Genomic DNA, 24,941 nt, shown 5'->3' on the forward strand with positions numbered 1-24,941 from the left:
CAGCAGCGGACGCACAGCTCGAGGGCCACGCAGAGAAGGACATGGAGGCCAGTACAGGCCAGCCGCCGCTCCGCCTCAACTGGGCGGGATACTGGGCCGCCTGCGAACTGTGGTTCGCAACGTGCGGACTTTTGCGGTGGTGGGTGGGCGCGGGGCGGGGACGATGTCAAGGACGATGACCACGACGGTGGTATGAATGTAGGTACCTGGCCGTGCCCCGAAACGAGGTGTGCCGTGCCGCTCGTCGCCTGGGTCATTTTGACGACACCTTACCTTCGTACCTTTTAGTACTAGAGCCTGTCTCCCCACGCTCCAGCACGCCCCAACCTAGTACTGAAGATGCCGGACCCAACTAGAGCCTACAGTGCAGCACGGTGCTACGGTACTTTGGTTGGCACACCCGTCCTTGAGGCGCCGCCCAGAAGCGAGCAACCAAAGGGCCCCGAGGGGGAAAAAAGGACGAGACTGAGAAGGGACAAAAAAAAAATTGTTTACCTCCCGAGTACCCGGAACGCACGCATTTCAGGTACCCCCCGCGTCGCCCGGTCCGTCGTCATCGTGGCCAAAAGGTACCCCTCAAAGCCAGCCGGCGTCCGGACACGATAGGTTTCGGTTGCGCTTTCCCTATCAACAGACTTTGGGTGCCCGCTGTCTCCTCCTTCTCCTCCTCCTGTCCTCGCCTCGCTCCTCCTCCTCCTCCACACTCTTGCCCCCTCCCACTGCGAACCCAAGGGTCATCGGGACAAGGTTCAGCGTTTGCGAGGGCCCCCTTGTCTTGCAGCCGAGCAGCTGTTGAGGTCGCTGGGCGTGCCCTTTTAATAACCGTCCGTCTCCTCCGTGGCCGCGCCGGCCGGCCGTGTTAGTCGCCCTCCCTCCCCCCCCCGTGCCTCTGGGTGCCGCCGCGAACCGCTGCGCGAACCCCGCTTCCAACCACCCCCCGAATCGCTTCACTTCGGCTCTTACCCTCGTCGTCCTCGCCAACCCGCCGCCAGCCGCCATTGCCATTGCTTGCCATCGCCGTCGCGAATCTCGACCTCGCGGCGGTCTGGCACTGCCCGCCATGGCCCAATCTCAGTACGGCACCGCGCAGTCCAGCCCGAGCATCTCGGCAAACACGCCCGCCGCCGCGCGTCCGCGCTCCAACGACCAGTCCCTGCCTCCGCGCTCCCAGTCGCAGCAGCGCGACGCAGAGGCCGACGCCAGCGCACAGCAAAACGCCCAGCATAAGCGCGTCTACCAGGCCTGCATCCCCTGCCGCCGTCGAAAGGTCCGATGCGACCTCGGCAGCGTCGACAACCCCCACGACCCGCCCTGCGTCCGCTGCCGCCGCGAGAGCAAGGAGTGCTACTTCAGCGCCACCCGTCGCAAGCGCAAGACGGACGACGGTGAGGGCAGCGACGTCGACGAGTACATCATCCGCAATGGCCGCAAGAGGCTGCACGCCGCCGCCTCGCCGCCGCCTCGTCTCGACCGACGCTTCTACAGCGACGTGCCCTTGACCCCCGGCGGCTCCCACGGCCGGAGCCAACCCCTGCGCCGCCCCGATGGCTCTCGCGCCCGGGACCGGAGGAATGGCGATTTTGATGGTGAAGGTGACGCAAACCAGCAGCTCGAGAACCTCGAAGCCCAGACGGTGATGCGTCGCGAGATGTACGGGCCCCATGACGCCCTCGACCTCCTCTACAAGGCAGCAACGGACAGGTTTGTTGTCGAGTTGTCCTCCAGGCCCTCAGACAAAGCTAACGATACCAGCCCGGCTGCTAACCACAGGAGAGAGGGGAGCACCGCCTCGGGCACGACGGTGCCCCCGCCCCAGCCCACGCCGCAAGAGACTGCTGCCCGGGAACCCCCGCGACCAACCTCCATGTCCATCAAGCTCGAGCATCAGCAGCAGCTGCACCAGCAGCAGGCTGTCCGGCAACCCATCGACCCCGACCTGGCGCAGCAGCCCGGCATACGGAGTAACCCTGGCTACCTCAGTGCTCTGAGGGCCTGGAGTCGCTTCCGCTTTGTCCGTGCCGGCTGGTTCACGTCGCAAGAGGCCATAGAGTATATCGACTAGTAAGTCTCGTCTCATGTATCCCGGCAAACTTGTTCTCGTGGCAATCGTGCTGATTCTGCTGGCAGCTATTACAAGTACCTCTCGCCGATGACCCCCATATCGCCCCCGACCTTCAGCGATCCATCCTCGCATATAACGCTCTTGACGGAGGAGCCAATTCTTACCGTGACTCTGCTCACCATTGCCTCGCGATATCGCCAGATGCCGGGCACCGGCGGGCACTGCCGATCGCACGCCATACCTGACCAACTGTGGAATTACCTGAGGGGCATGATCGAACGTTGTCTCTGGGGCCAGGAGGCCTTTGGCGGTGGTTTCTGTGGCTCTGGTGGCTCTTCCGCGCTCATCATGGAAGAGACGGACACGAGCAGCACGGCCCCCTGGCGCGGCATGCGCAAGGGAAGCCTGAGAACCCTCGGCACCATCGAATCACTCTTGATCCTCACCGAGTGGCACCCGCGGGCGCTGCACTTCCCTCCCCAAGAGGCCACCGACGAGCTGATGCTCCCCGACTACGATGCGACACCCATGGTGGGCGTCGATCCCACGAGGAATGTTGGAGCCGGATTCGGCGGGAAGCGAATCGAAAGTTGGTTGGAGCCCGCGTGGAGGAGCGACCGCATGTGCTGGATGCTTCTCAGCACGGCAATGGGGTTGGCGTACGAACTTGGAGTCTTCGATGACATCGACGAGATGCTCAAAGACGATGCCATAACTCGTCCGGAATTCCAGGACGAGGGCTACAGAACGAGAGCGAACCGGATCAAGCGGTTGCTTCTCATCTACACGTCCCAGCTGGCTGGCCGCCTCGGCTGGACAAGCATGACCCCCGAGCACCTGCGCAAGGCCGATCCCGCCGTGGCGAGGAGGCGTACAATGTCGAGCGACGGAGCCACGCCCAGCTCCTCGTCCCTCGCAAACGGCTTCAACTATGTTCCCGACCTTGAGCTCGATGATCAGATCATCCACTGCTGGGCAGGCATCAGCAACGCCATGCATCTCGGAAACGAGAAGCTGTTCCGCTCACGGAAGCATACTACAGAAATCATCCAGACCGGCAAGTACGTCGAGTTGCTGCGAGAATTCGCGCCCATGCTCCGAGACTGGTACCGCGAGTTTGAACTCTTTCGCCTGCCTCAGTTCATCAGGCACATCCTGACCATCGAATATGAATACGTGCGCATCTACGTCAACTCTCTATCGCTGCAGGCTGTTGTCGAGCGATGCACCAACAATGCCGGCAATACCGCCGCAGCCAACGGCGACGGGCAGACGACCAACCAACAGCTGTCGCCGCAAACCATGATCAACTACGGCAAGCTGCCGCTCGGCCAGCTGGGCGGCTTCACCGTGAATGATCAAGAATACGTTCGCGAGGTGGTGGACGGATGCAGGAACCTGCTTCGCACCGTCGTCGACGGCCTGCTTCCGGGAGGATACCTTAAGCACGCCCCCGTGCGGACATACTTTCGCATCATCAGCGGCGCCATGTTCCTTCTTAAGACGTTTGCGCTGGGCGCCCCGCGCTCCGACGTCAAGTTGAGCATCGATCTCATGGACGCAACCGTAGAGGCCCTCCGTAATTGTGTGGTGGACGACGTCCACCTCGGCATCCGTTTCGCGGACCTCCTTGAGACGCTCACGAGTAGGCTGAGGAACCGCTTCATTCAGGCCCCGACCATGCAGCAATCCTCGGGCAGGGGCCAAAGCCCTCAGCCCGAGGGTGCCGGTGCCGCAGGGCCGAATGGGGACAGCACCGCCAACTGGGTTGGCGGGCATGCTCAACGGCTGCGGGAGGGCCTTAACGGGCAATGTGAGTCGCCTGAAGCTGGTGACGTCTGGAAGCGAGCGCATGCTAACAGCCTAGATTCAGATCGCGCTGGGTCTCCTACTGCCGAGGGAAACAACATCTCGGCCACGCCATTCGATCTGTCGACGGGCAACTTCCCGTACCCGGGCAATACCTCGATTGGTCCCTCGACGCCGGCGACTCATGTCGACAGCCACCATGCGCCCGGCGCTGGCTTGGACATGCATCTGTTCGAGGAATGGAACAACCCAGGCAACGAGATGTGGTACCTGCCCCCTGGCCCAGCTTTCTTCCAGAACATGGAGAACAGTTCCGTTGCCATGACAGCCGAGGGCGTCAACGTTGGCGGGCTAGACCTGCTCGAGTACATGGCCATGGACCCGGTGCAGTTCTCGGGCATCGGAGAGGGCCCCGGGTCCGCAAATGGCGCCAACGGCGCCAACAACAACGGCGGTGGCAGCGGCAGCGGCGCTGCTTGATGAGGAGCGCCGAGATGAAATGCCGACCTACGGACATCGGCAGGTAATGACTTACGACGAAGCCGAAGAAGAATGCGCAAGCGAAAACTCGACCAGTCGAGCCAGCGATCCTCGCGCGTCTGTCGTCAATCTGAAGGATTGAGGACCTCATCACCAGGGGAGGCAACACTTTTTTTTTCACCTTTTTTTTTTTTGGCATCATTGGGGTCTCGAAGCACTGGCGAATCTGGAAACCAAAAAATGGGCTGCGAATTTCTCGAATTGTAATTGTCTTCCTTTTCTTGTGTCTCAATATTTTGTCCGGAGTCGGGCGGGCCAAGTGGAAAGGCAGGACGGACGAACAGGGAGGTCGCCTTGAAAACAAACGTGTAGCTCGAATCCCGGCACCCCTTTCGTCTCTAGTTTCCACCCCCGACGGCCCCCTCTTTTCTTGCCTTGCCCGGCTTCCTTTGTTTTGTGTTTCTACATGGGACGCCTTCAGCGGGCGGCGCTACCGGGTCATCATGGGCCGTTCGCATCTCTTGGTGCTCTGGGCAGCGCGCGGTATTGTCACTTTTCTTGTTCAGCGCCGTGTTTCTTCCCCGACGAGCAGCGGTTTTTACGACAATGAATGGGGTGGGCAAGCAGTGTATGATGGGAGCGAGAAAGATGGTTGGTGGGGGGGGACCAAGGCTCAACTAAGTCTCGTGTAAGTCTCGTGTAGGAGGAGAAAAGTTGGCTAGGCTGGTTGTTCGAATCGGTACACTAGCTAGCTACCTCATTGGCAGTTGGATGTATATCCCATCACCACGAGCTACTGCGTCTTAATTGTGTGCGTCGTCTCAGCGTGATGCCGTACACGATGTCGTACAAGCAAGCAACTCACGTCAGTAGTTGCGTCGCCTCATCACTCAGTGTTAGCGGTAGCACATTGATTGTCCATGGTTCACACGTTTACACGGCCACATTCCTCGCTTCATTGCTGCTATGATGCCGTCCGCTATCAACTATATACATGAGGGCCCATGCAACCCCCAGGACCTAAAGCCCATTCATCGGTCGATCCAAGGCCGTGGGGCTTATACTGTTTGCTTGGTCGCTCCCCCCATTCCATCCGTCCACCGACCTATCCACCTATCCATCTATCAACCCACGCACGGCCGGCCGGCTGACCCAGCTGTCGCGCACTCCGATTCCTCGAGAACAAGAAGAAGAGAAGAGACCTCGTTTGTGACAAAGAGAACCCCCATGGAAAGAGAGTGAGAGTGAGAGTGAGAGAGACAGGTTCGCAATTTTTTTGTTGGAGCCAAGAGGGAAAACTTAACGGCAAGAAAAGGCTGAGAGCGTCGGTTGACAAAGGAAGGGGGGTTGAGAAGAGCGAGGCCGCATGAGGAAAAGTGAAGAAAGCAGGGCTCGGCCTGACGACGTATGGTATCATTCCACTATTTTTGACTCGGCTCCTGTGAAGGAGGCGATACAGTCGTGAGAAAGTGCAACGAAATCATGATGACAAGATCACATTTTTTGTGAAGGCAAATAAGGGAAAGCAACAAGAATTGGGCGCTATAACAGGCAAGAAGAGCGTAACGTGCCGAGGCATGGTGAACGGCAATATGCCAAGGTTAGGACATGTCGTGATAGGAAGGGGAGCAGCCGATTCCCACAGAAATGTGACAGAAGGAAGAGCCCTAGCCGACAAGAAGGCGAACAAGCAAGGTTGTCTCCTGTCCTATGACGAGAACGCGTTTGGTTGTGTGGGCTCAGTCGGACGCGCAGAGAGTCTAGGGGAAAGCTGGTTCTCGCGTACCAGTATTAGGGAGTGAATGAGACGTGCGGCGCTTGTCGAGCGTCTACAGACCGTAGGTCGTGCTGCGCGTCGCATGTGCTTCTTGGAGAACTGTGACCAAGTTAGTTCGGCGACTGTCTCACGAGTCGTTGATATCGGTACATACTGTTCAGGACATTCAACTGCCCGGCCCTGTCCTCACACGCAAGCTGTATGCTGGCCCCATCGATAAAGTCAAGTACAACACTGTTTGGCAGCTCCTGGAGCTCAACATCCGGGGTATAGGGCGGCCGGAACTCGGAGAGGTGGTATCGCTTTGTGCCCTGTGCCTGGCGGCCGCTCTGGGCAGGTAGGGCGCTGAGGATGATGAAACCCTGGGAGTCGAGGCACATGTTGCGACGCTTCCACAGCAGATTGTCGGGGAACTGCACGTTGACGTCGCCCATGTAGGACACGACCGAGGGAGACCCGGTGGTGGCTGGCCTCTGAGTCGCTGCCTCGGCAGCCCGATCTTCCGCGACGGAGGGCGAGAGAACGGTGGGTGAATTCTTGCCGCGAGACCCGGAGAGGTTGGACAGGCGACGCATGAAGCGACCCGCCCTGGACATCTTCTTGTCCCCGTTAGTCGACTTGGCGTCGTCACCAAAGCTCTCTCCGGTTGGTGACGTATAGCCATCACGGTCCTTGCTGACCGATGACCGCCGGCTGCTGATGGATAGCCGAGGCGAAAAGGAGCTGGTCTGATTGATGGAAGGAGGGCGCGTCGGCGAGCGTGATGGATTGGAGCTGGTCGGTGCACCAAAGATATCGCCCTGATTCGATGTCACGGACCTGCGGCGCTCCTTGATGAAGTCCTTGACAAGGCCCAAGGAAGAGGACTGGCGAGACTTGCTGGCCTTGCCGGCGTCTTGATTCGCCGACCGCTCCTCCAGCGGCGCTTCTGTGCTGGCTTGTGCCGGCTCGCGGACGGCTTTGTGGTGGTCCACCAGCAAGGGCGACTGCTTCAGTTCCAAATGGCCGTACTCGGAGGGATCCTTGGAGGGGTCGAATCCCTGGCCGGCCTTGTCGTTCGGATCCCGAACAATCCTGGCCGTGACGGAGACGTACTCTGAGCGACCGCGGTGAGTGCTTGCGGGCGAGCGGTTGGGGGCGTTGGCCGTAGCGGTGGTCGGTGACTCGAACACAGACAGGCGGCTGGTGACGGAGCCAGATCTTTCTGCCCGTACGTGCTTGCCGTCTGGAGACGACTCGTTGGAGATGGATATAGGCTCGGCGGTTGACCGGAACGAGTTTGCCCTGTCCATAACGGAGGGCGACCTGGACGGCTCCCGCTTCTTGACCGCGAAAAAGGTCGAAGACGGCCGCTCACGCGCACTGACAGCCGGCGGTGCGTCGCCCGACGACGCGGAGAGCTTCTCCAGCGCCTTGATGCGCTGCGAGATGCTCGAGCCAAGGTTGGACTTCTTCATCAGATTGCCGCCCTGCTGCGCCGATTGCTGGTTGACATGGTGCAAGTAGGCCGCTCCCGTGCTCACAGATCGCGCCGACGTCTGATTGATGCCCGTCGGGACAGTCAACTTGCCACGGACGGGATTTGATGTGGTTCGGACCATGTGGGCAGCCGGCGCACCCGTGGGCGCAGCCCTCTTGGCGGGGCTGGGAGGGAAGGTAGCCGACACAGGAGTTTTGGCAACCGACATGTGTTTGGCTTCCTGCACTGTCGCGCTCTGCAGCTCGTCCATCAACTCTTCGTCGTCTGAGAGGCTTGCCTCCCGCGGCGTCGTGCTCCGAGTATGGGGCAGGTCGGTGTCGATGGGCTCAACAAGGGCCCTTCGCTTTGTGGCCTTTACAGAGACAGGAATAGTATCCGTGTCGCTCCCGTCTTGTCCGTCCACCTCAGCCACCGTCGCGTGAGCTTTTGTGATGATGGGGCTTTCCTCCAGCGCTTGCCGCGGGCCGTCTGACCCGACGGTAGGTTGCGCGGCGACTTCGTCGGCAGCAAACAGGTTCTGGGTCGAGGCCTTGCTTTCCAAAGGCCTCGGCTGTGAAGTGGGGGTGGTGGCCTCATTATCAACTGTTGACGTGGTAGTCTCCGCGTGAGGAATGCTGCTTGTCTCGCTATCCACGTTCGCGGACAACGGCTCCGGTGGAGACTTTGACGACGATGGAATGCCGACCGAGTGGTCAGAAATTGGTGGTGCAAATGAGGAGTGGTTTTCGACATGTTCAGGCGCCTGCTCGGGCTTGTCCTGTTCTTTTCCACCGGACGACACGTCTTCCGAGACAGACCCCAAAATCTCGGCGGCCCGTTCTGCTGGTGCAAGCGGCGCATGCTGGGGCTCAGCACGTTCGTATAAGCCTCCGGAGGACACTGCTTCGGCAGCGCCTGGTGTTCTCTCGTCAATCTCCAACGCGGTGGCGCTATCCTCCTTCACAGGTTTCTCAGCTGTCACAAGCAGATCTCTTAGCCGCGCCTCTTGCTGATCCTTCGAATTGGTATCTTCCGCGTTGTGCTCATCATCTGGCGCCGTCTCATCATCCTTGGCTTGGACTGTCTCGTCGGTAGACTCGGAGATGGACGAAGCCTTGGTTGACTGTGCTGCCTCTGAGGAGGCCACAATTGGGCTGGTAGGTCTCGAGTCGGACTGTGTCAAGTCTGAAGTTTGATCAGTAAGCACCGAAGATGAGAGCATATCCATCGCCGACCCAGCATTGCCAGTCTTTGCCTCATCCTCAACATCTTGCTCCGTCTCTGGTTGGACACCTGCCTCGGGCGCTTGATTCACGACAGCGTCGGAAGTGGCATCTGTGCACTCTTCCGTTACGACTTCGCTGATGCTTTCTGCAGGAGGATGCATGCTCATCTGTTTCTTCTTCTCCCTCAGCTTCATCGCCTTCATCAGTCTCGCCTTTTCAGGCGAGATGGTGGGCTTCTTCGCAGCTGGCGGCGACATCGATACTGGGTCAGGGGGGATGCCTGAGCTGGTGGATGGTCTCGCGACCGCCAGATCATGAGCCCGCACAGGGCCGTCGGCTCCTAGAGCTTCAGATGGAGGCAGGTTCAGGCTGACGGCATCATCCGCAGGTGGGGGCATGGTAATTCCGTCTCTGCTGCCCTTGCCTCGCCGGCTTCCCTTGCCAAAGAGCTTGAACCCTGCCGGTATAGCAGATACAGGACGGAAATTCCCAGCCGTCTGGGGCCGGCCACCGCTTTCGAGGGATGGGCGAGGGCCAAGTTTGACCTTGGGTTTGGTGTAGGGGTAGGATGAGTAGGTAGAAGAGTAGTCGGGACGCGTTGAGTCTGCGTCGCTCGACTTACCCGGCGATGTTGGGCCCTCGTCGACTCCCACAAAAGTTGGCAATTCGGATGTTGAAGCGACGGAGAACTTTCTGTGTTCGGGAGATTCCGCCAGCTGAGAGTTGAGCGTGACTGGCTCGATTTCGCGGCCCTCGCCAGCTGGCGGCTGTGGACGGTCCCCATCCCTGTGCTGCATGGACTGGCGCTTGACGGCACGCTGTTCCTCCTCCTCCTCCTCGGCAATTTCCACCAAGCGTCTTCTGCGGAGGGAACTGGTGGACGAAGAAGTCGAGCAGGAGGCAGCGTGCAGGGAGCAGGCTGCCGACAGTTTGGTATCCTTGAGCTCGGCTGCTGATGAGATTTCGAACGTGGTATCGTACGGCGAGAACCGCTCACAGACGGCGTTGAAATGAACAGCCACGCGAGCTGCAGAGGGCAACGAATCACTAGTCAGCATATCGACCTCTCAAGAGTCGCAGGCATCGCGCATTTGCCCGTGTCGTTCAGACACAGGTGGCCATATGTGACAACGCACCTTGAATTATTCGAGAACAGTCTTCGGGCAAATATTTGATGATGACGTTCCTCCTTCGATATTTCAGAAAGCCATAGAGGGGGCTTGTCTCGTCGTATTCGTCGATGGCATTGCGCACCTCTACGATGCCTCCGTTGCCGCGTTTCAGGAGCTCAACCTCGTCACGAGAGGCATACTTGAGGAGGAACCTTCCAGACGAGGGGCACGGGCGCCCGCCGAGTCAGCCAAGCGTTCACTTATGAAGGGAAGGAGAGCGCCTCCGTGGCACAGTGGGGTTTGCATTCCATACCATCCTCCTGGCTCGGATGCAGCCGTCTCGTGTGCTTCCACGACCTTTGCATCGTCCAACCCATTGAGAGACATTGTGCCGAGTATCGCCGCCTAAGACGCACAATACGTCCGCTGTGATCGATGCCGCAGCGGCAGAGCAAACGAGCTGTCGGGTGCAAGCCTCAAACTCGACGTCGAACCCCGCGACCCTGGAGACGTGCTCTTAGGGACTCGGTTCGCGAGCTCGGTGTGGTAGGCGATGGGCCTTGGTCGAGTACATGGGCAACGGCCCGACACAAAAGGGATTGCTGGTGGTTGTTGGTGGTCGAGATGTCCTCGTTCCTCGTCGACGTCAGGTTCGAGTACGTGTGGGCAGGAGACGCTGGCCGCCGAGGCGGTTTGTCGCGATTGTCGCGGGCTGAGAAGGGGAGGGGACCGAGACAATGCTCAAAAAGCAACGGCTGCAGGACCCGAAGGGGGCAAATGTGTTAGCTTTGCCTATCTTAGCGGGTGTTGCAACGCACGCACTGGCTCTAGCACCGGAAAAGGGCCCGAACGGATTGTCTGCTTCCCGGCAAGTGAATGGATGGTTTGTGGTGACACATACCGCGTCACACAAGCAGGGCGGTGGTGCGTGGTGTGCCACGAGGCTTCTTCACCTCGAGAGCTCAGCTTGCACCGCCGACGCCGTCGTGGTGAGGGGAGAGAGGTGAGGTAGTAGGCGGGCAACGGAGAAATGTAGAGAGAGGCAGGCGGTCGAAGGGAAAGGGTATGTATGGGTCGAAGCTCTCGCCAGGGGAGCCTGAGAAACGAGTGGAAGCCCGCCGCGGGTCTAGATTGCCTGGGCTGGGCTATAAGGTCGGTTCCTCTGATGCTGTACCGCGAATCGCAGAATGACGTACGCAAAACATCGGGGGGGGGGAGAAAGGGACACGCGTGGTGCGAGTACAAGTAACAAGGAGAAGGAAGCCGAGGACGACGGCGACAACGATGGAGCCACAAAAGGATGGATGGATGGAGTCGGAGCACACAGCGCGTGCCTGAAGGGGGGGTTAGGGGGGCCGGGTCCTATCATGGCAGGCAATATAGGGGCCTGAGCACCCGCACCAGCAGCTGCTTTCCACCAGTTGGCTGCATGGAAGCCGCACCGACAGACATGAGCGACCCTGGACCCCTGGCCATCCCATCCATCTCCATCCCATCCCATCCCATCCATCCCATCCATCCGATGCATCCACCGGAGCGCTCGACTGCCTGCTGTTGGGGCGTCGGTCCAGGGGTGCCCTCCGTCCCCTTGTTGACGAAGTCTGCGGAACAGCAAGCCCGCGAATCCAGGCACGCAAAGGAAGGCCGCCCCAAAAAGGGCTGCTGAAAGGCGTTCGCTACTAACGTAGGTATCCTTCCTATCCAGGGCCGCATCCAGGCACCCGGGAACGCCTGGCGCCACAAAACGCGGCTTGAACGTGAACCTCGATGAGATCCCATCCATGTGGGAAGTGCTCGGTCGCCGCGCCCACAGCGTCCATCCGCCGACGCGCCAGCCTTTGTTCCATGGGTGTTCATCACAGACTCACTCCACTCCACTCAAAGCACCCATTTTAATCGACAACCGTCAAGGGGAGGGGCCCAGGGGACGCGCTCGCTCTGTTCTTTTCATTTCGGAAAGAGACGGGGTTCCATCCATTGGGTTTCCATTGATTCTTTTTACTCTTTTCTTTCCCCTTCACTTTCTGCTACCGTGCGGCAAAGGCACCACCGTATGTACAGTACGGCACATTGCAATCCTTACTTTGTAGACGCCCGCCAGCCCAACCCCGCACCGAGTCGGCGAGATCGGTGGAGAGATGCAACACCCACGGACTCGCGCGCGCGCCCTGGCCCGCGGCGTCAAGCTCCCATTGTCGTCGCCCACGCACAACGCGGGCCGAAAACCAAAAATATGGAGAGAGGGGACCAAGGGGACCAAGGGGACCAAGGGGACCAAGGGGACCAAGGGGACCTAACCTCCGGGCCGAGCTTCGCCGACCGCGCCTTCCTTTCTGACCTTTCTTCCTCTTCTGATCGTCACACGTACTGTACTGCTGTACATACATGAATGCGTACAGGATCAAGCACGTACCTCCAGTGACGTGTATTCGTACGTACGTGCACAGTATACACTATACTGGATATGCGCGGCCGCCTGCAGCGCATCCGTGCACCTATCCTTCTATGTCGAGTCTTCTCCCTTGCCCCAACGCCCGGATTCATCATCGTCGTCGTCGTCGCCGCCACCGCCGCCGGGCGTCGTTTGCGAATCAGCGTAGCACGTCACTGCCTGCAGTCCTTGGCTGCAGACCTCGTTTGCTACCTACGCACCAAAGTGTATGGCCATGTGCAACTACCTAGTACCTATCTATGAGACCCATGTGCGCGCCCTACAACTACCTACGTATCTTCAAGCACAGCACGCGTGCCCTCACCGTCGCACAGGACTGGATGACAGGTCCAAGTCCTCCCCCCCACCAACTCCAATCGCCGTGGCCCCCTGTAAAACTTCCATGGAGACCTGACTCGGGCCACGACGTCACCCATCTCCGTCCATGCAAGCAGTGACCACCTTGAGAGGAGGTCAAAGTGGCACTCCAACTCGAAAGGGCTTCCTTCAATGGTTACAGATTGCCGAACGGCTTACTCCACACATTGCAGTCTCAATTGCAGCGTGGCGCCGCTGAAGCAGAGACAAACGGACACTGGCCGCCTTGGGTAATCCCTTTTGACTGCCCGGCGGTCATTCTCATGAAGAGCACAGCTATATATACACATACAGGTGCCTAGTTGCCGCCGCCACCGTTGCGGGAGCCACCATGGCCGGCCTCGTCTTTCTGCCCGTCCTCGCTGAATACGATGATCAGCCGTTGACTCACTATGCGATACTCACATGGTGCAGACATCTCGCGGCGTCTACTCGCGGTCGTGTAGCCTGCCCGCGGCGCAGGCCGCTTACACCTGCACCTTCGATTGCCCCAAGATGCACCAACCGAGTCTGGTCACCAGAAGTAGCCGAGCCCGGCCGTTTCGCAGCAAAAGCAACTGTCCTAACAAGGAGAGAATCAACGTCATGTTTAGCTCTGCTGTCATTCAATCCGCTAATGCGCCCGCACAGGACGGGGGCCGTGCCATGGGCTCCCGTCAGCTACGAGTCTGCTGCCTGTTTGTGAACGGGATCATTGCCCGGACTCGGCGTAACTTCCGGGCTGTCTTCCTCGCCAATCGAATGAGGCTCCTCCTCCAGTGTCCCGTCCAACGTCGTCGGAACAAAGTCTGCTTCCTCAGAACCAACGGCGTCGTACCCGCGACCACTGTTGCTGGCCGACACTCCGAGCGGCGGGGTGCTTCCGTCGGCGATCTTCTGCTTCGTGTCCATGACAATTTTGTCTGCTTCGCTGACCAGAGACGCTGCCGCCGTCTCGCCCGTCTCCTTGGAGCTCTGATTCTGGCTTGCAGCTTCCTTGTCGAACCGAACAATCATACACGAGAGATTGTCGGTGCTGAAGCGGCTCAGCGCATGATCGACGAGCAGTTTGGAGGCTGCAATGGGGTCCTGCATATTCCGGACCAGATCGACCGCTTCCTGGTCACTACAAACGTCCCAAAGCTGCAGACAGTCAGCGCATGATCAGCAAAACGACAAGTAGACAACTTACGCCATCGCACGCGATAATAATGAACTCATCGAGATCGGGTTGAATGACCGTCTCGGTGGTGTACGGGTGGCCGGTGACGAGATCCTTCATATAGGCGTCGCCAAGGGCCCGCGTTACAGCCAGGACACCGTTAACACGGTTGTTGAGGATCAGGCCACCAGCGTTTGCGATTCTTCTGCCTTCATTCTCGTCGCTGCCCTTGTGGTCGTATGATAGCCGAAGGGCCCGGCCGCCACGACACAGTATGATGCGGGCGTCGCCGACGTTAGCTGTGTAGAGGACGCGCTGCCGGCTTGCCGAGCTCTTTAACCTAGCATGGGCAGCGTCCGTGGAAGGTCTCGGGTCAACCTCCGTTACGGTCGTGGTGGCCTCCTTCTCCTTCTCTTTGTCCTTTTCCGACTGTGCATGCTCGTTAGCCTTGGCCGCCGCCTTGTTCGCCGCCTTGGCAGCGGCAGCGGCGGCAGCCGGAGCAATCGGAAGAGACCCGGTGACCGATCGGTCGCTCGGGACGCGGTCCTCCCAGCGCAATACGGCTATGGCGGCCGTGCAACCGCTGTTTTTCAGGGGAAGCTTCTCAAGCTGTGCGTCGACGGCTGTGAATGTCTGATCCAGGAGCTCCGGGACCGCAACATTCGGGTTCTTGCGTATCATGTCCTCTAGGATAATATGCAGCTTCTTGCCGCACCAGTCGGCAGCGAAGGTTCCGGCATGCCCATCAAAAATGGCAAAATAGCCATTGTCTGACTGCACAATCTCACGCTCGGCCGTATCAGCGGCATCCTTTTCCGTCTTAGCCGCCTTGTCGCCGGCCTCCGTTGCGGGTTCGGGCGTATCGAGGAAGTTGTAGAGAAAAGCGTGCGTGTCCTCCATAGTGCGCCGGCATTTCTTATTCCTATCTTCCCAAACGCCAACGCGAAAAGTGGATTTAGGGCCTGGGACGGACTCGCCTGCAGAGTTGTTGTGCTGGCCTTGGGGGACAGCGAGGGCGGGATCTTGCTTGCCAAGCTTTTGTAGAGGCGTCTGCGCGCTGAGGTCTGAATTGCCGCGGCCTCCCTGACCGAAACTCAGCGAGTTCTTGGCCGAAGCGAGGAGACTACTGGCTTTGCTTCCAACGCCACTACTCCTGCGCTTCTTATCTGCATTGGCGCCATTGTCGTTCCGGCCGGGCGGGCTTCCGTTGCCGCTACGCTTCTCCCCGCTAGCAGCCTGATCCGTCGTCTTGATGGAAGTTGCGGCGCTGGAGCCGGGGCTCGAGTCCGGGGAGGGCGACTTGCCCTCGCCCCTGATGTCGCTCTCGGTTTTTGATCCTGAGGAATTGGAGCCACCGCCAAACATCCTATTCAGCAGGCTTCCTCCTGATGAGGAGAGACTGCGACGCTTGTTGCCTGCCAGCTTGTGATTGGGAGCGTGAGACCGCTGAGTCGGTGCAGAGCTGTGGGTATGACGTTAGATCAGGTACAGTCTGACCAGTGTTCGGGTGAGTAGGCCGCAGAAAGCGGGCGATCCGGCTTTGCAGGTCGTCGGGCGCAACGCGAGAGTTTCGCGCCTAGTTAGAGACAGGCAATATGCGCTGGTGGGTATCGTGTCAGGCGTGGTGTTGTAGCCGCAATCGACCGTCGGCAATGGCGAGTATAACACGCCTAGCGTAGCTAAGGACGGGAAGAGTGTTCGATACCTGCTATTAGGGACAATGGTCAGTCGCTTGCGCTCGAATCTCAGGAGTACGGTCGTGGCGGAACATGAAATAGGTAGCAGGGCAGCGAATCACCGAGCTTAAAACACTCGGGATAAGCGGCAAGCGCGGGCAAGGGAGTAGGTACGTCGTGTGGGAGCACGAAAGGCAGGTAGCCAGGCGCATGAAGGCAGCTTAGAGGCTTGCTTGCTTGCTGGGCTGATCCGCTGCGCAGAGTACTGTCAACATCGAGCTCAAGCGAAGCTGGCGAGCGATGAATCACCACGGGAGACGCGGCTCGCGCCGCAACCACCAAGGCCGGGTCCCGGTGCAACGCAACAACCGCCACATGCGGACGGCGAGATGGACGGGTCGCACGCCGATGAGAAACGGCAACAGGAGGGGTGGCGTGGCAAGATACCTACCGTGCTTGAGGGGGAGATGACGAGGAAGGCGAGGCAATGTCGAGATGCGCTGGGGCCGTGGCCTGCACCGCGTGGTTCGGATCAGCGCCGCCTCCTTCGAATGCGGCGTCCGCGATGATTGTGGAGGGCGAATCGATCGGCGCGGCAGGAGTAGCGGTGGTGGTGAAGTTGACTACGGGAGCCGGTCAGAGGGGGGAGGCGGGCTGGTCGTTGCAGAAGGTAAGTGGTAAGTTAGTAGTGAGACTGGCGCGGAGGTGGCTGCTTGTGTCGTTGACGGACGTCGGGTTCTAGCGCCGCTCAAATGCAGGAGAGCCTTGGGGGACCGAGGGGGGTGGGTTGGAGGGGGAGGAGGGGGAGGCGACTCGACCTCCCAGACTTGGCTTCGGAGCTGTTGGGGGGGGACCCGACGCGCCCAGGGAACGGACAGAACAGCGGGGAGCACCTGGACCTCACCTTCTTACCTTCAGTGCGCTCTCCCGGCGCGCAGCTGGGCGGGCTGACCGAGCAGGGTACGATTGGATTTGATCGCCCAGGCGGGCTGATGGCGGGGGAGCGCCACCTCTGGGTGGATTGGCAGCCTGACCGATGCGACTGACGTCTGTGACGGAAAGCCGGGTCCGTGGGAACTACTAAAGTGCAGAGGGCGGCTCGTGGTGGCTCCCATGGTAGGTAGGTACCTACTAGGTAGTAGTAGTGGGGCAGTGCGTATCTCTCATACATCCATGGATGGAACCCGACTCCTCCAGGCTGGGCTGGGCTCGCCTCAGGCTGGGGGGGATGGGGGGTGACGCGGAGCCCGGAGCGCGACGGGAGCTTCCAGTGAGTGCCGTCGCTGATTTACAGCGGGCGGGGTTCACGCTCCCCCCTAGTAGTAGTACCTAGTAGCTGCCTGGTACTACCTTAGTACCTGGTAGCGTTTCACGGGTCCCCGAGTGCTGGGACCGACAAAGCAGCGACGCGGGCTTACTGGAAGTACCAAGGTAAGTTACCTTACAGAGGTGGTCCCTGCCGCGGCCATCTCCAAGCACAACTCCAGGGCGTGGTGGGATGGCGTCCGTAGTCACAGACAAGACATATCCAAACAACATCGTCCCCCCCGTCTCTGCTTTACATCATTCTGTCTTCAGCGCCCCCTCCCAAATTATGGCACAATTCCCAACGATCCTACTTACTACTACCTTGCCCTGCATTATTGCAACAGAGCTCGCGCACCTCGCACAAGATCACTGTTGCACCCAAGACGAGACAGCTGACCGAGAGACAAAAGGCCACGCAACTCGCGGGAGCTGCGGAAGCCGTTGTCAAAGCTTGTCACCAACCCCATATCCCTAGCACGGACGTACGACCGGGGCACGTCAATTGGTACCAAGCAGGCGCATCCGTTGGACGTGGCAGGCATTGCTCGCTTGTTCTCCCGAACTCCGGCTCGATGAGCATGCTTGTCCGGCGACAGCCGCGGGTGCTCTGCTGAACAAGCTACCTCGCGCACGAGGTTATAGCCGTAGGCTTACATCGCCTCTTTCCCTTTCCGTCCGATGTGCCCGAGCTGGGGGCACGTTGAGGCGACTCCACGGTGGAGAGACCTGAGGTCACCAGGTCTGCAAGGGTTGAGCTAATAAAGGCGGGGACGCCGAGACCGATGTGCCTCTCCACGACCTACAACCGCGGATGTATGTGCATTCGTCCTTGAAAGGTCACTTTATCAGCCAGCTAAGTGTGTTACCGATGGACATGCGACAAATACAGGGGGTACTCTACAAGGAACCCGTATTTGTTGTGGTCTGGGTATAGTGAATTTTACGCAGCAACTCGACTCGTCGTTCCTGATGAGAATCAGTCATGGCCACTGGCAAAGTTATCACAACCCACCACGGTGTGTGATCACCCCACATTGATGAATTATCGCAACCGCTATGGACAGTGTCGAACAAAACATGAATCAGAACAAAAAGACAGGGCATCATGCCACTGCGCCAATCTCGGGGCAGAGCGCGCATGGGCGGTGGTACCCGCGCCCTTCCCGTCTAGCCAACACCGAGAAATACAAGCGCAGTCAGGAAACATGCAGCTTCTGTAACGCAGAGGGGCATGCGCAGGAGCGTACATGCAGACGCGCGAGGCCTGTACGTACATGACGGGGCTTCTAGCGTGCAATGCGTGCACCTTCGTCCCCCCTTTCATTTCTTCAGGCTGTCGAACCGAGCCTGAAGGTCGTCGTCGACCGGATCGCCGCCGCCGCCACCACCACCCGCCCCGACCGCTTGCGCAACCTTGCCCTCGGTGACAGCTGAGTTGCCCAGTGCCGTAGGCGTCTCGCCCAGCTGTGATGCAAATGTTAGCCGATATAACGGGTGTGCCGGAGGGATAGCTCACGGCTTGATTGAAGTCGATGCCAATCTCTTCCAAGACCTGATCGACGACCTCATCCCCTTCCTCCTCCACGCCAACATCCATGGCGTCGTCAACGGCATCGTCCATCATCTCCTGTCTTTGTTCCATGATGTCGTTCTCCCGCTCGAATTCCATAGCAATCCGTTGCAACTGAGGTAGGTTCATCGACTTGTTCATGCTGCCAAGTGCCATGGTCGCGCCCTTCATGGCCTGCATCATTTGCTCGTTCGTCCGATATGTCTGTATAGTAGTGCGCGTCGTCATTAGCCTCGATCGACATGGACATAGGCCCAACGCGGTGCCGCCTTTGAGCAGTCATACCTGCAGCCGCAGCGAAATCTTCTGAAGTTGGCTTCGCATGGCAAAGAACTTCTCAATGTACCGCCGCGTACGTACAAGATCCTTTGCTTGGATCTTGCACGCGCCCATCTGACCATTCTTGGCGCTCGTCTTGATCTGTTGGATAAGGGTCTTCTCTTGCTTCTCGAGCTTGACACGCGTTTGGTCGAGTTCCCGGATCGCCTTGTCGAGCATGCGCTGGTTCTTGCGCAGACGCTCCGCGGGCGTCATGCGCTTGCCAAAGGCCCATTCTAGGATCTGCGGTCGCAGAGGGGGTAGGTCAGTCGTCGTCCACCAGGATCGCATCAGCTGAGACGGGGCGCCCTACATTCATCTTGCGTGCTCTCTGACGTCCGCAGGGAAGGGCTTCTCGGGAAAGCCACAAGGCGGCGGGCGCGGATAGAATCTTTTCAACGACAGCGTCAATCAGGCAGAAACAGACTGCGTCGATGATATTGAGGGGCGAGAGGATGCAATCCGTCTGCCTGGCTGGTGGCAGCCAAGGATGATGTCCAGGTCGGGCCCTACGTAACCGCGGGTCGCGGCTCTGCCAGCCAGTTGAACTTCTGCGGAAAGCCCAACCGCAGGCGGTACCACCAGACATGCGCCGCTGGCCCGCACCCCGTGCTTGTTCCGTAGTCCAGAGTGGAGAGGACCTCTAACTTCCAACCTGGAACCGACCTGCTGAGGTACCCAGGCATGGCTGGGCGGCTGCAGGCGACCCCACTCCACTGTAATCAACGAGGTCCAGGCGTCACTCATCGGTGGGGTGCACTGACAGCTTGCAAGCTGGAGGCGACAAGAGGTAGAGGGGCAGTACAGGGGCGACAAAATGCCCGCAGAGGCCCGACGACGCTGTCGGCCTCCCTCCCGAGTTTCTGCCGCCACGTGCAGCCAATCAACGCGTTTCCGCAAGCTTCCGGGCGGCGCTGCACCCGAAGGCATCTGTGGCGGCCAAACATTTCTGTTGGCCGCCACCCCATCCGTGCCATCATTACTCCTTCATTCATTGTTTGTCCTGCATCCGAAAGAGGTGCTCTCCCGCCCGCCTCCCCATTTTCCTAGTCACGGTTTCTCGATCATGCCGCTCTGGCGAAGTCGTTCGAGATGAGCCAGGACTACTTTTCCCCCAAGGGCAAATCCCCCGCTCGCTCCGACAACGCCGACGCTGACGCCGATGCGCCCAAGGATACCGCCTCGCCACCCTCTGCGGTTCCCGGCTACATGACGGTTGGCAACGGTTCCACCTCTGAACACGCCGCGCGCCTCCAGAGTCTGCTCGATGCGGATTCCGGCTACGGTGGTAGCGTGACTGGCGAAGACCAACACCACTCGACCACAGCGGCCGCGTCGAGCCATACCTGGGACATGGCGATGCACCACGACAGGCCGCAGTCTGGCGCGCTGCATCAGATGTGGTACAACTCGCAGCGCGCGACCCTCGGCCGCTCTATCAATAAGGTGTTGGAGCTCCTGCAAACCTTGCAAGATATGAACGCATCCTGGCCAGCGCACTACCCATCCGTCCAGCGAGCCGACACCTCTCCGTCTTCCGAGCGGCCGTCATCCCGCCCCGGCCTTAGTCATGCACACTCGATGATGGGAGATGGCCCGACCACATCCGCCTCGACGGATCCTCCACCGGTCTTGCGACGATCCATGACGTCGCTTGAGAACGCTTCGGCCGAGTCAAGTCGAGCTGCTGAAAACCGAAGCATTCCCGAGCCACGGCTCGTGTCGCCTCAGATTGCGCAGGAATTTTCCATTTTGAAGTTGGACTTGAAGCTGGGCTCGTTGCATCAGGCCGAACTGGTTCACTCCCTGGAGAAGAGCTCCATTGCGTCACTCTTGGACGGCAAAATCAGCTCAAGCATAAAGCACCTGCTCTCACTCCGTGAGCGAATCGAAGACACCTCCAGCAAAGTCCTCATTACGGGAGACCTCAATGCGGGCAAGTCCACATTTTGCAATGCGCTCTTGCGCCGCAAGGTGCTCCCTGAGGATCAGCAACCCTGCACTGCCATATTCTGCGAAGTGCTCGATGCAAGAGAAAACGCAAACATCGAGGAAGTGCATGCGGTTCACAAGGACACCACGTACAGCAGAAACGACGAGTCTACCTACGATGTGTTCAGCCTGAAGGAGCTGGAAAGAATAGTGGTGGATAACGAGACATATACCCAGTGCAAGGTATACGTCAAGGACGTGCGGACGATCGACGAGTCGTTGTTGAACAACGGCGTCGTGGACATTGCGCTGATCGACGCACCCGGCCTAAACTCGGACACGACCAAGACGACTGCCATTTTCGCCCGTCAGGAAGAGATTGATGTGGTCGTTTTCGTCGTCTCAGCGGCCAACCACTTTACTCAGTCCGCCAAGGAGTTTATTTGGGCAGCCGCTGCGGAAAAAGCTTACATCTTCATCGTTGTCAATGGCTACGACACCATCAAGGACAAGGACCGGTGTCAGAAGCTCATCCTGGATCAGGTGGCCGGTCTCAGCCCGCGCACGCACAAAGAGTCATCGGAGCTTGTGCACTTCGTCTCGAGCAACGCTATCCCGGCGGGACCGTCTCCTCCGGGTGGCCCTGGCGGAAGTGGTGGTGGAAGCGGAAGCTCTAGTGGTGGCGGTGGTGACGACCCGGGAGCCGGCAGTGGCAAGGGCAAGGGCAAGGACATGGACAAGGTCCGGGATTTTGAGGCCCTGGAACAGTCCTTGCGCCGATTTGTCCTCGAGAAGCGGGCTCGTTCCAAGCTGGCGCCCGCCAGGACGTACCTGCTGAACATCCTCAACGATGTCAATACTTTGGCGACAGTCAACCAGGAAGTGGCCCAGTCAGAAATGGAGCGGGTCACGCGAGAGCTCAAGGAGCTCGAGCCTCAACTCGAGTCTAGCCGCAAGGCCAGGTCGGAGGTCGGCGACCAGATCGACCGCAATATCGAAGACACGTGCAAGGAGGTGTACGACCACACACGTGCAGAACTAAACAGCGCCATCAGCCAGGCTGGGCGGACCAACTACGATGTCCCGTATCCAGGCTTCCTAGGCGCATTCCAGTACGCCGAGGATCTCAAGGAAGCAATGCTTTCGCACATCGGCGACGCGGTCACGAGCTGCGAGGAGCACGCGAGATCCAAGACTGTCCAGGGGGTCAACGCAATCAAGCAGCTGGGCCTCCTCCATGTTGGAGACGAGTTCCAGAACCTGCAGTTCCGCCCGGATGTCATGTTCCGTCGCAAGCGCGACGCCCTCGCCCGCCAGGTCGACATTCACACTGAGCTGTGGGACTTTGTCGACTGGTCGACCCTATTACAGCGCCAGGAGAAGTTTGCGGGAACGGGCATGGCCCTCACGGTTGCCGGTGCCGTTGTGCCGCGAATGATCGGGATGGATTCCTGGGTGAACCAGGCTCTAACAGCCACGCGCGTCTTGAGTAATGACAACCTACGACAACTCATTCTGCCCGGGATTGTCGTAGCCGGTATGTTGAAATTAATGCCCCATCTTTTTAGAGCCCAACTAACACGCATTGCTTGTTTAGCCGTTGCTGCGTCCGCATACATCCTTCAGCAGATTCCCAACTCATTGCCACCCCGTCTGGCCAGCAAAATCTCAACTCAGCTCAGGAACCTCGACTACGTACACGCCAACTCGTCACGAATCTCCTCATCGGTGCGCAAGGTCTTGCGCTTCCCTGCTGACAACCTTCGGGTGGGCTTGGATCAAAGCGTCAAGGACCTGGGCACCCGGCGGGATGAGACAGTCAAAGTCAAGGCCGAGAGTGAGCGCGCCAGCAAGTTCTTCCGAACCCTCATAAATAAGAGCGAGGCGCAGCGCAGCATGGTCGAGGGCGTGGATCTGGATGCACCGCCCCCAGGCGTGCATTGATTGATGAATTTCCTGAATCACGAACACGATGTTGACGGCGTTTTGGAGAGAGCGGGAGATGTGAGGCAGGTTTTCTTGCGATGGCCGTCCATATACTTTTGGTTGGGCCAAGACGAGGTCCCCATTCTGCAGGAAACTTAGACTTGATGGGAAAAGCTCTCCCCTCTGTTGTGGGCTTTGCTTTGCTCCGTCTTTTGTAATTGCATAGCTTGCTGAGCAGCAGTCTGAAGCAAGCGCGCTCCTTAGCGTCGCCCCTACCTTGGCATACAAGAAATATACCCGTTGCCCCCTGTCATGCTGCTTTGCTTGCCACGGAAGTGCGTTGGCACGATTGGTTCGCGGTGGTGGAAACGGAGCCATCTACGCCATCAACCAGTGCCTGCGACATACTCAGGTCCACATGATATCTCGCAGTCTCTGCTTCTCAGCCTCGCCACCAAAGATAGAATCGATGGCCTGCTGTGCGAGAGCACATATCTGGTCGCGGTCGAGCTTGAAGTGCTGCGCAACGAGGCGGTACTCGTTGGAAAGGGGGCTGCCGAAGACGCCCACGTCGTCGGTCTGTTGGACCCCCGGCCGTGTCAGCACAATTTAGTCTCTCCCTCTCATTCACATTTTCTTCCTCTGTTCTCGCCACCGGTCCGTCTCTCAGTCTCTCTCACGTGTTGGGCAGACACGAAAGAAGATGCACTGCACCTCTCTCGCCCATCACGGTTCCACAGATTGAGGAGTTGACTTCGACAAAGGAAGGGAAGGGAAGGAAAGGAAAGGGGGAAAGGGGGAAAGCGGCCATGATGGCTTGTTTGCCCCGCCCGCACTCACCCCCAGGGACAGCCGCGGGCCGTCGACGCCGCGCCAGTAGCCAAAGTGGTGGCCCTCGAAGCCGCCGCGCACCATGCCGGCCTGGACGTTGCAGCTCAGGCACAGCTCGAGACACAGCCCGCGGCGGGCAATCTCGCGCCGCGCCTCCTCGTCCTCCCGCACCCAGATGACGTGCCCCAGGCGCCCGGGCCGCCAGCCCAGCAGGGTGTCGAGCTCGGCGCGGGAGCCGCTGGCCTCGGCCTCGGCGAAGTGCACCGTCAGGCCCAGCCCGTGGGGGTCCCTCGCCGCCGCGCCGAGCACGGGCGTGAAGAGGGCCACGCCGCCGTCGGGCCGCGCCGTCGGGTCCCCGCAGAGATCAAGGCCGACGACTCGCTGCTGCTGGTGACCCTCGGAGCGCAACCGCGCCGCCAGCGCGAGGATCGACTCCGCCGTTGCGAGGTCGTGCCGCCGGTCGACCGACAGGATGAGCCGCGCGTGCAGCGGCGCGTCGTCGCCCCCATAGTGGGACTCCCACGCGCCCATGGCGTCGAGCAGCACCCGGACGTACGCCTCGGCTGAGAGGCAGCCGGTTGCGCGTGGCGTGGTCCGCAGCTCGAGGTAGACGACGCCGTCGGCGAGGAACTCGTCGAGCACGGACGTGACGGCATGGCGGATCGACTCCTCGTCCGTCAGCAAGTTGTATATGTAGCTGCTGAAGAGCGGGAAGAATCTGCGCGCCCGGCCCCCCGCGTTCGTTTCGTTGGAAGCATCAGCGTGTATGTCACAAGGCGTGGAGAGATCTGCACTTGGCCGGGCTCGTGTGGGAGGGAGGGGAGGGGGGGCAGGGGGGCTCCTACGTCTTGAGATTGTAGTCATGCTTGCCCTCCGGCATGACGACTAGCGGGTCCTCGAGGTCAGTCTCGCCGGCTTCCTTCTTCCGAAGCCATATTTCGTGCAGCGTGCGTCTCGAGACGCTGCCCGTGAGGTGGGCATGAAGCTGCAGGGAGAGAGATATATAGCGGTTAGCCAGCAGTCTGATCTTGTGCAGCCTCAGTGATAATCACCAGGCGGTGGACTTGCCTCGATCTTTGGCAATGCGACATAGTCCATCGCGTTCCCTTGAGCCCTCATGGCGGCCTGACGTCTGGTAAATGAGAGGATGAGGTGACTCTTGTAAGTGGTGGTCTTGGTGCGCGTCCTGGTCGGCAACGGTCGGCAACCCCACTTCGCGGCCTCGTACCCTATACAAAATAGGAGACATGATCTTCGTCCAGCAATATTTACAGTTTCAGCTCTGGACTGTTTTCCCGATGCCCGTGCATGCCAGGTCTTTGTCAATTCATGCTGCTATAAGAGGTAGTTAGGTTTGGGCCCCAAGCAAGTAACTTATATCCCTTCCCCCACAACAGCGTCACCAACGACTGAAAGGTGTTATGCCAGTGCCAGGAAGGGTCACATCGTGCAAGCCATGAGAATCAGAGTCTAATATAGCTTGACAAAATTCATGTGAACCCATC

General features: G+C 59.4%; 6 protein-coding genes across 8 annotated transcripts; 2 read left to right on the plus strand and 4 right to left on the minus strand.

Annotated features, from left to right (window-relative positions):
* Positions 1–887: 887 nt before the first annotated feature.
* ARO80 (zinc finger transcriptional activator) lies at positions 888–5,177 on the plus strand. The gene is made up of 3 exons (XM_047984737.1): positions 888–2,061; positions 2,128–3,875; positions 3,936–5,177. Exons 1-3 carry the CDS (start codon positions 1,061–1,063, stop codon positions 4,349–4,351), a joined length of 3,165 nt encoding a protein of 1,054 aa, XP_047840712.1. The 5' UTR covers positions 888–1,060; the 3' UTR covers positions 4,352–5,177.
* A 113-nt stretch (positions 5,178–5,290) lies between these two features.
* Positions 5,291–11,155, minus strand: JDV02_003595 (uncharacterized protein). 2 transcript variants are annotated; one of them, XM_047984739.1, is made up of 5 exons: positions 10,748–11,155; positions 10,239–10,680; positions 9,950–10,137; positions 6,283–9,840; positions 5,291–6,227 (listed from the first exon to the last, which is right to left on the minus strand). In XM_047984739.1, the coding sequence occupies exons 2-5, from the start codon at positions 10,310–10,312 to the stop codon at positions 6,181–6,183; spliced, it is 3,867 nt and encodes a 1,288-aa protein (XP_047840714.1). In that variant the 5' UTR covers positions 10,313–10,680; positions 10,748–11,155; the 3' UTR covers positions 5,291–6,180. The 2 variants fall into 2 exon arrangements, with proteins under 2 accessions (XP_047840714.1, XP_047840713.1); XM_047984738.1 differs by lacking the exon at positions 10,748–11,155 and having other exon boundaries at positions 9,950–10,259.
* A 1,287-nt stretch (positions 11,156–12,442) lies between these two features.
* Positions 12,443–16,581, minus strand: MgPP2CL-1 (Protein-serine/threonine phosphatase). The gene is made up of 3 exons (XM_047984740.1): positions 16,003–16,581; positions 13,906–15,583; positions 12,443–13,856 (listed from the first exon to the last, which is right to left on the minus strand). Exons 2-3 carry the CDS (start codon positions 15,238–15,240, stop codon positions 13,395–13,397), a joined length of 1,797 nt encoding a protein of 598 aa, XP_047840715.1. The 5' UTR covers positions 15,241–15,583; positions 16,003–16,581; the 3' UTR covers positions 12,443–13,394.
* Positions 16,582–17,768: 1,187 nt separating this feature from the next.
* DID4 (ESCRT-III subunit protein did4) lies at positions 17,769–19,299 on the minus strand. The gene is made up of 4 exons (XM_047984741.1): positions 19,061–19,299; positions 18,715–18,990; positions 18,376–18,633; positions 17,769–18,323 (listed from the first exon to the last, which is right to left on the minus strand). Exons 1-4 carry the CDS (start codon positions 19,064–19,066, stop codon positions 18,180–18,182), a joined length of 684 nt encoding a protein of 227 aa, XP_047840716.1. The 5' UTR covers positions 19,067–19,299; the 3' UTR covers positions 17,769–18,179.
* A 423-nt stretch (positions 19,300–19,722) lies between these two features.
* Positions 19,723–22,917, plus strand: FZO1 (mitofusin). Its single transcript, XM_047984742.1, has one exon. It carries the CDS (start codon positions 19,840–19,842, stop codon positions 22,621–22,623), a length of 2,784 nt encoding a protein of 927 aa, XP_047840717.1. The 5' UTR covers positions 19,723–19,839; the 3' UTR covers positions 22,624–22,917.
* JDV02_003599 (Adenosine deaminase) lies at positions 22,689–24,589 on the minus strand. 2 transcript variants are annotated; one of them, XM_047984743.1, is made up of 4 exons: positions 24,505–24,589; positions 24,282–24,421; positions 23,446–24,154; positions 22,689–23,184 (listed from the first exon to the last, which is right to left on the minus strand). In XM_047984743.1, exons 1-4 carry the CDS (start codon positions 24,553–24,555, stop codon positions 23,014–23,016), a joined length of 1,071 nt encoding a protein of 356 aa, XP_047840718.1. In that variant the 5' UTR covers positions 24,556–24,589; the 3' UTR covers positions 22,689–23,013. The 2 variants fall into 2 exon arrangements, with proteins under 2 accessions (XP_047840718.1, XP_047840719.1); XM_047984744.1 differs by having other exon boundaries at positions 22,689–24,154.
* Between the last annotated feature and the right edge of the window lie 352 nt (positions 24,590–24,941).

This window comes from Purpureocillium takamizusanense, chromosome 3, assembly GCF_022605165.1.
Source record: "Purpureocillium takamizusanense chromosome 3, complete sequence".
Classification (NCBI taxonomy): domain Eukaryota; kingdom Fungi; phylum Ascomycota; class Sordariomycetes; order Hypocreales; family Ophiocordycipitaceae; genus Purpureocillium; species Purpureocillium takamizusanense.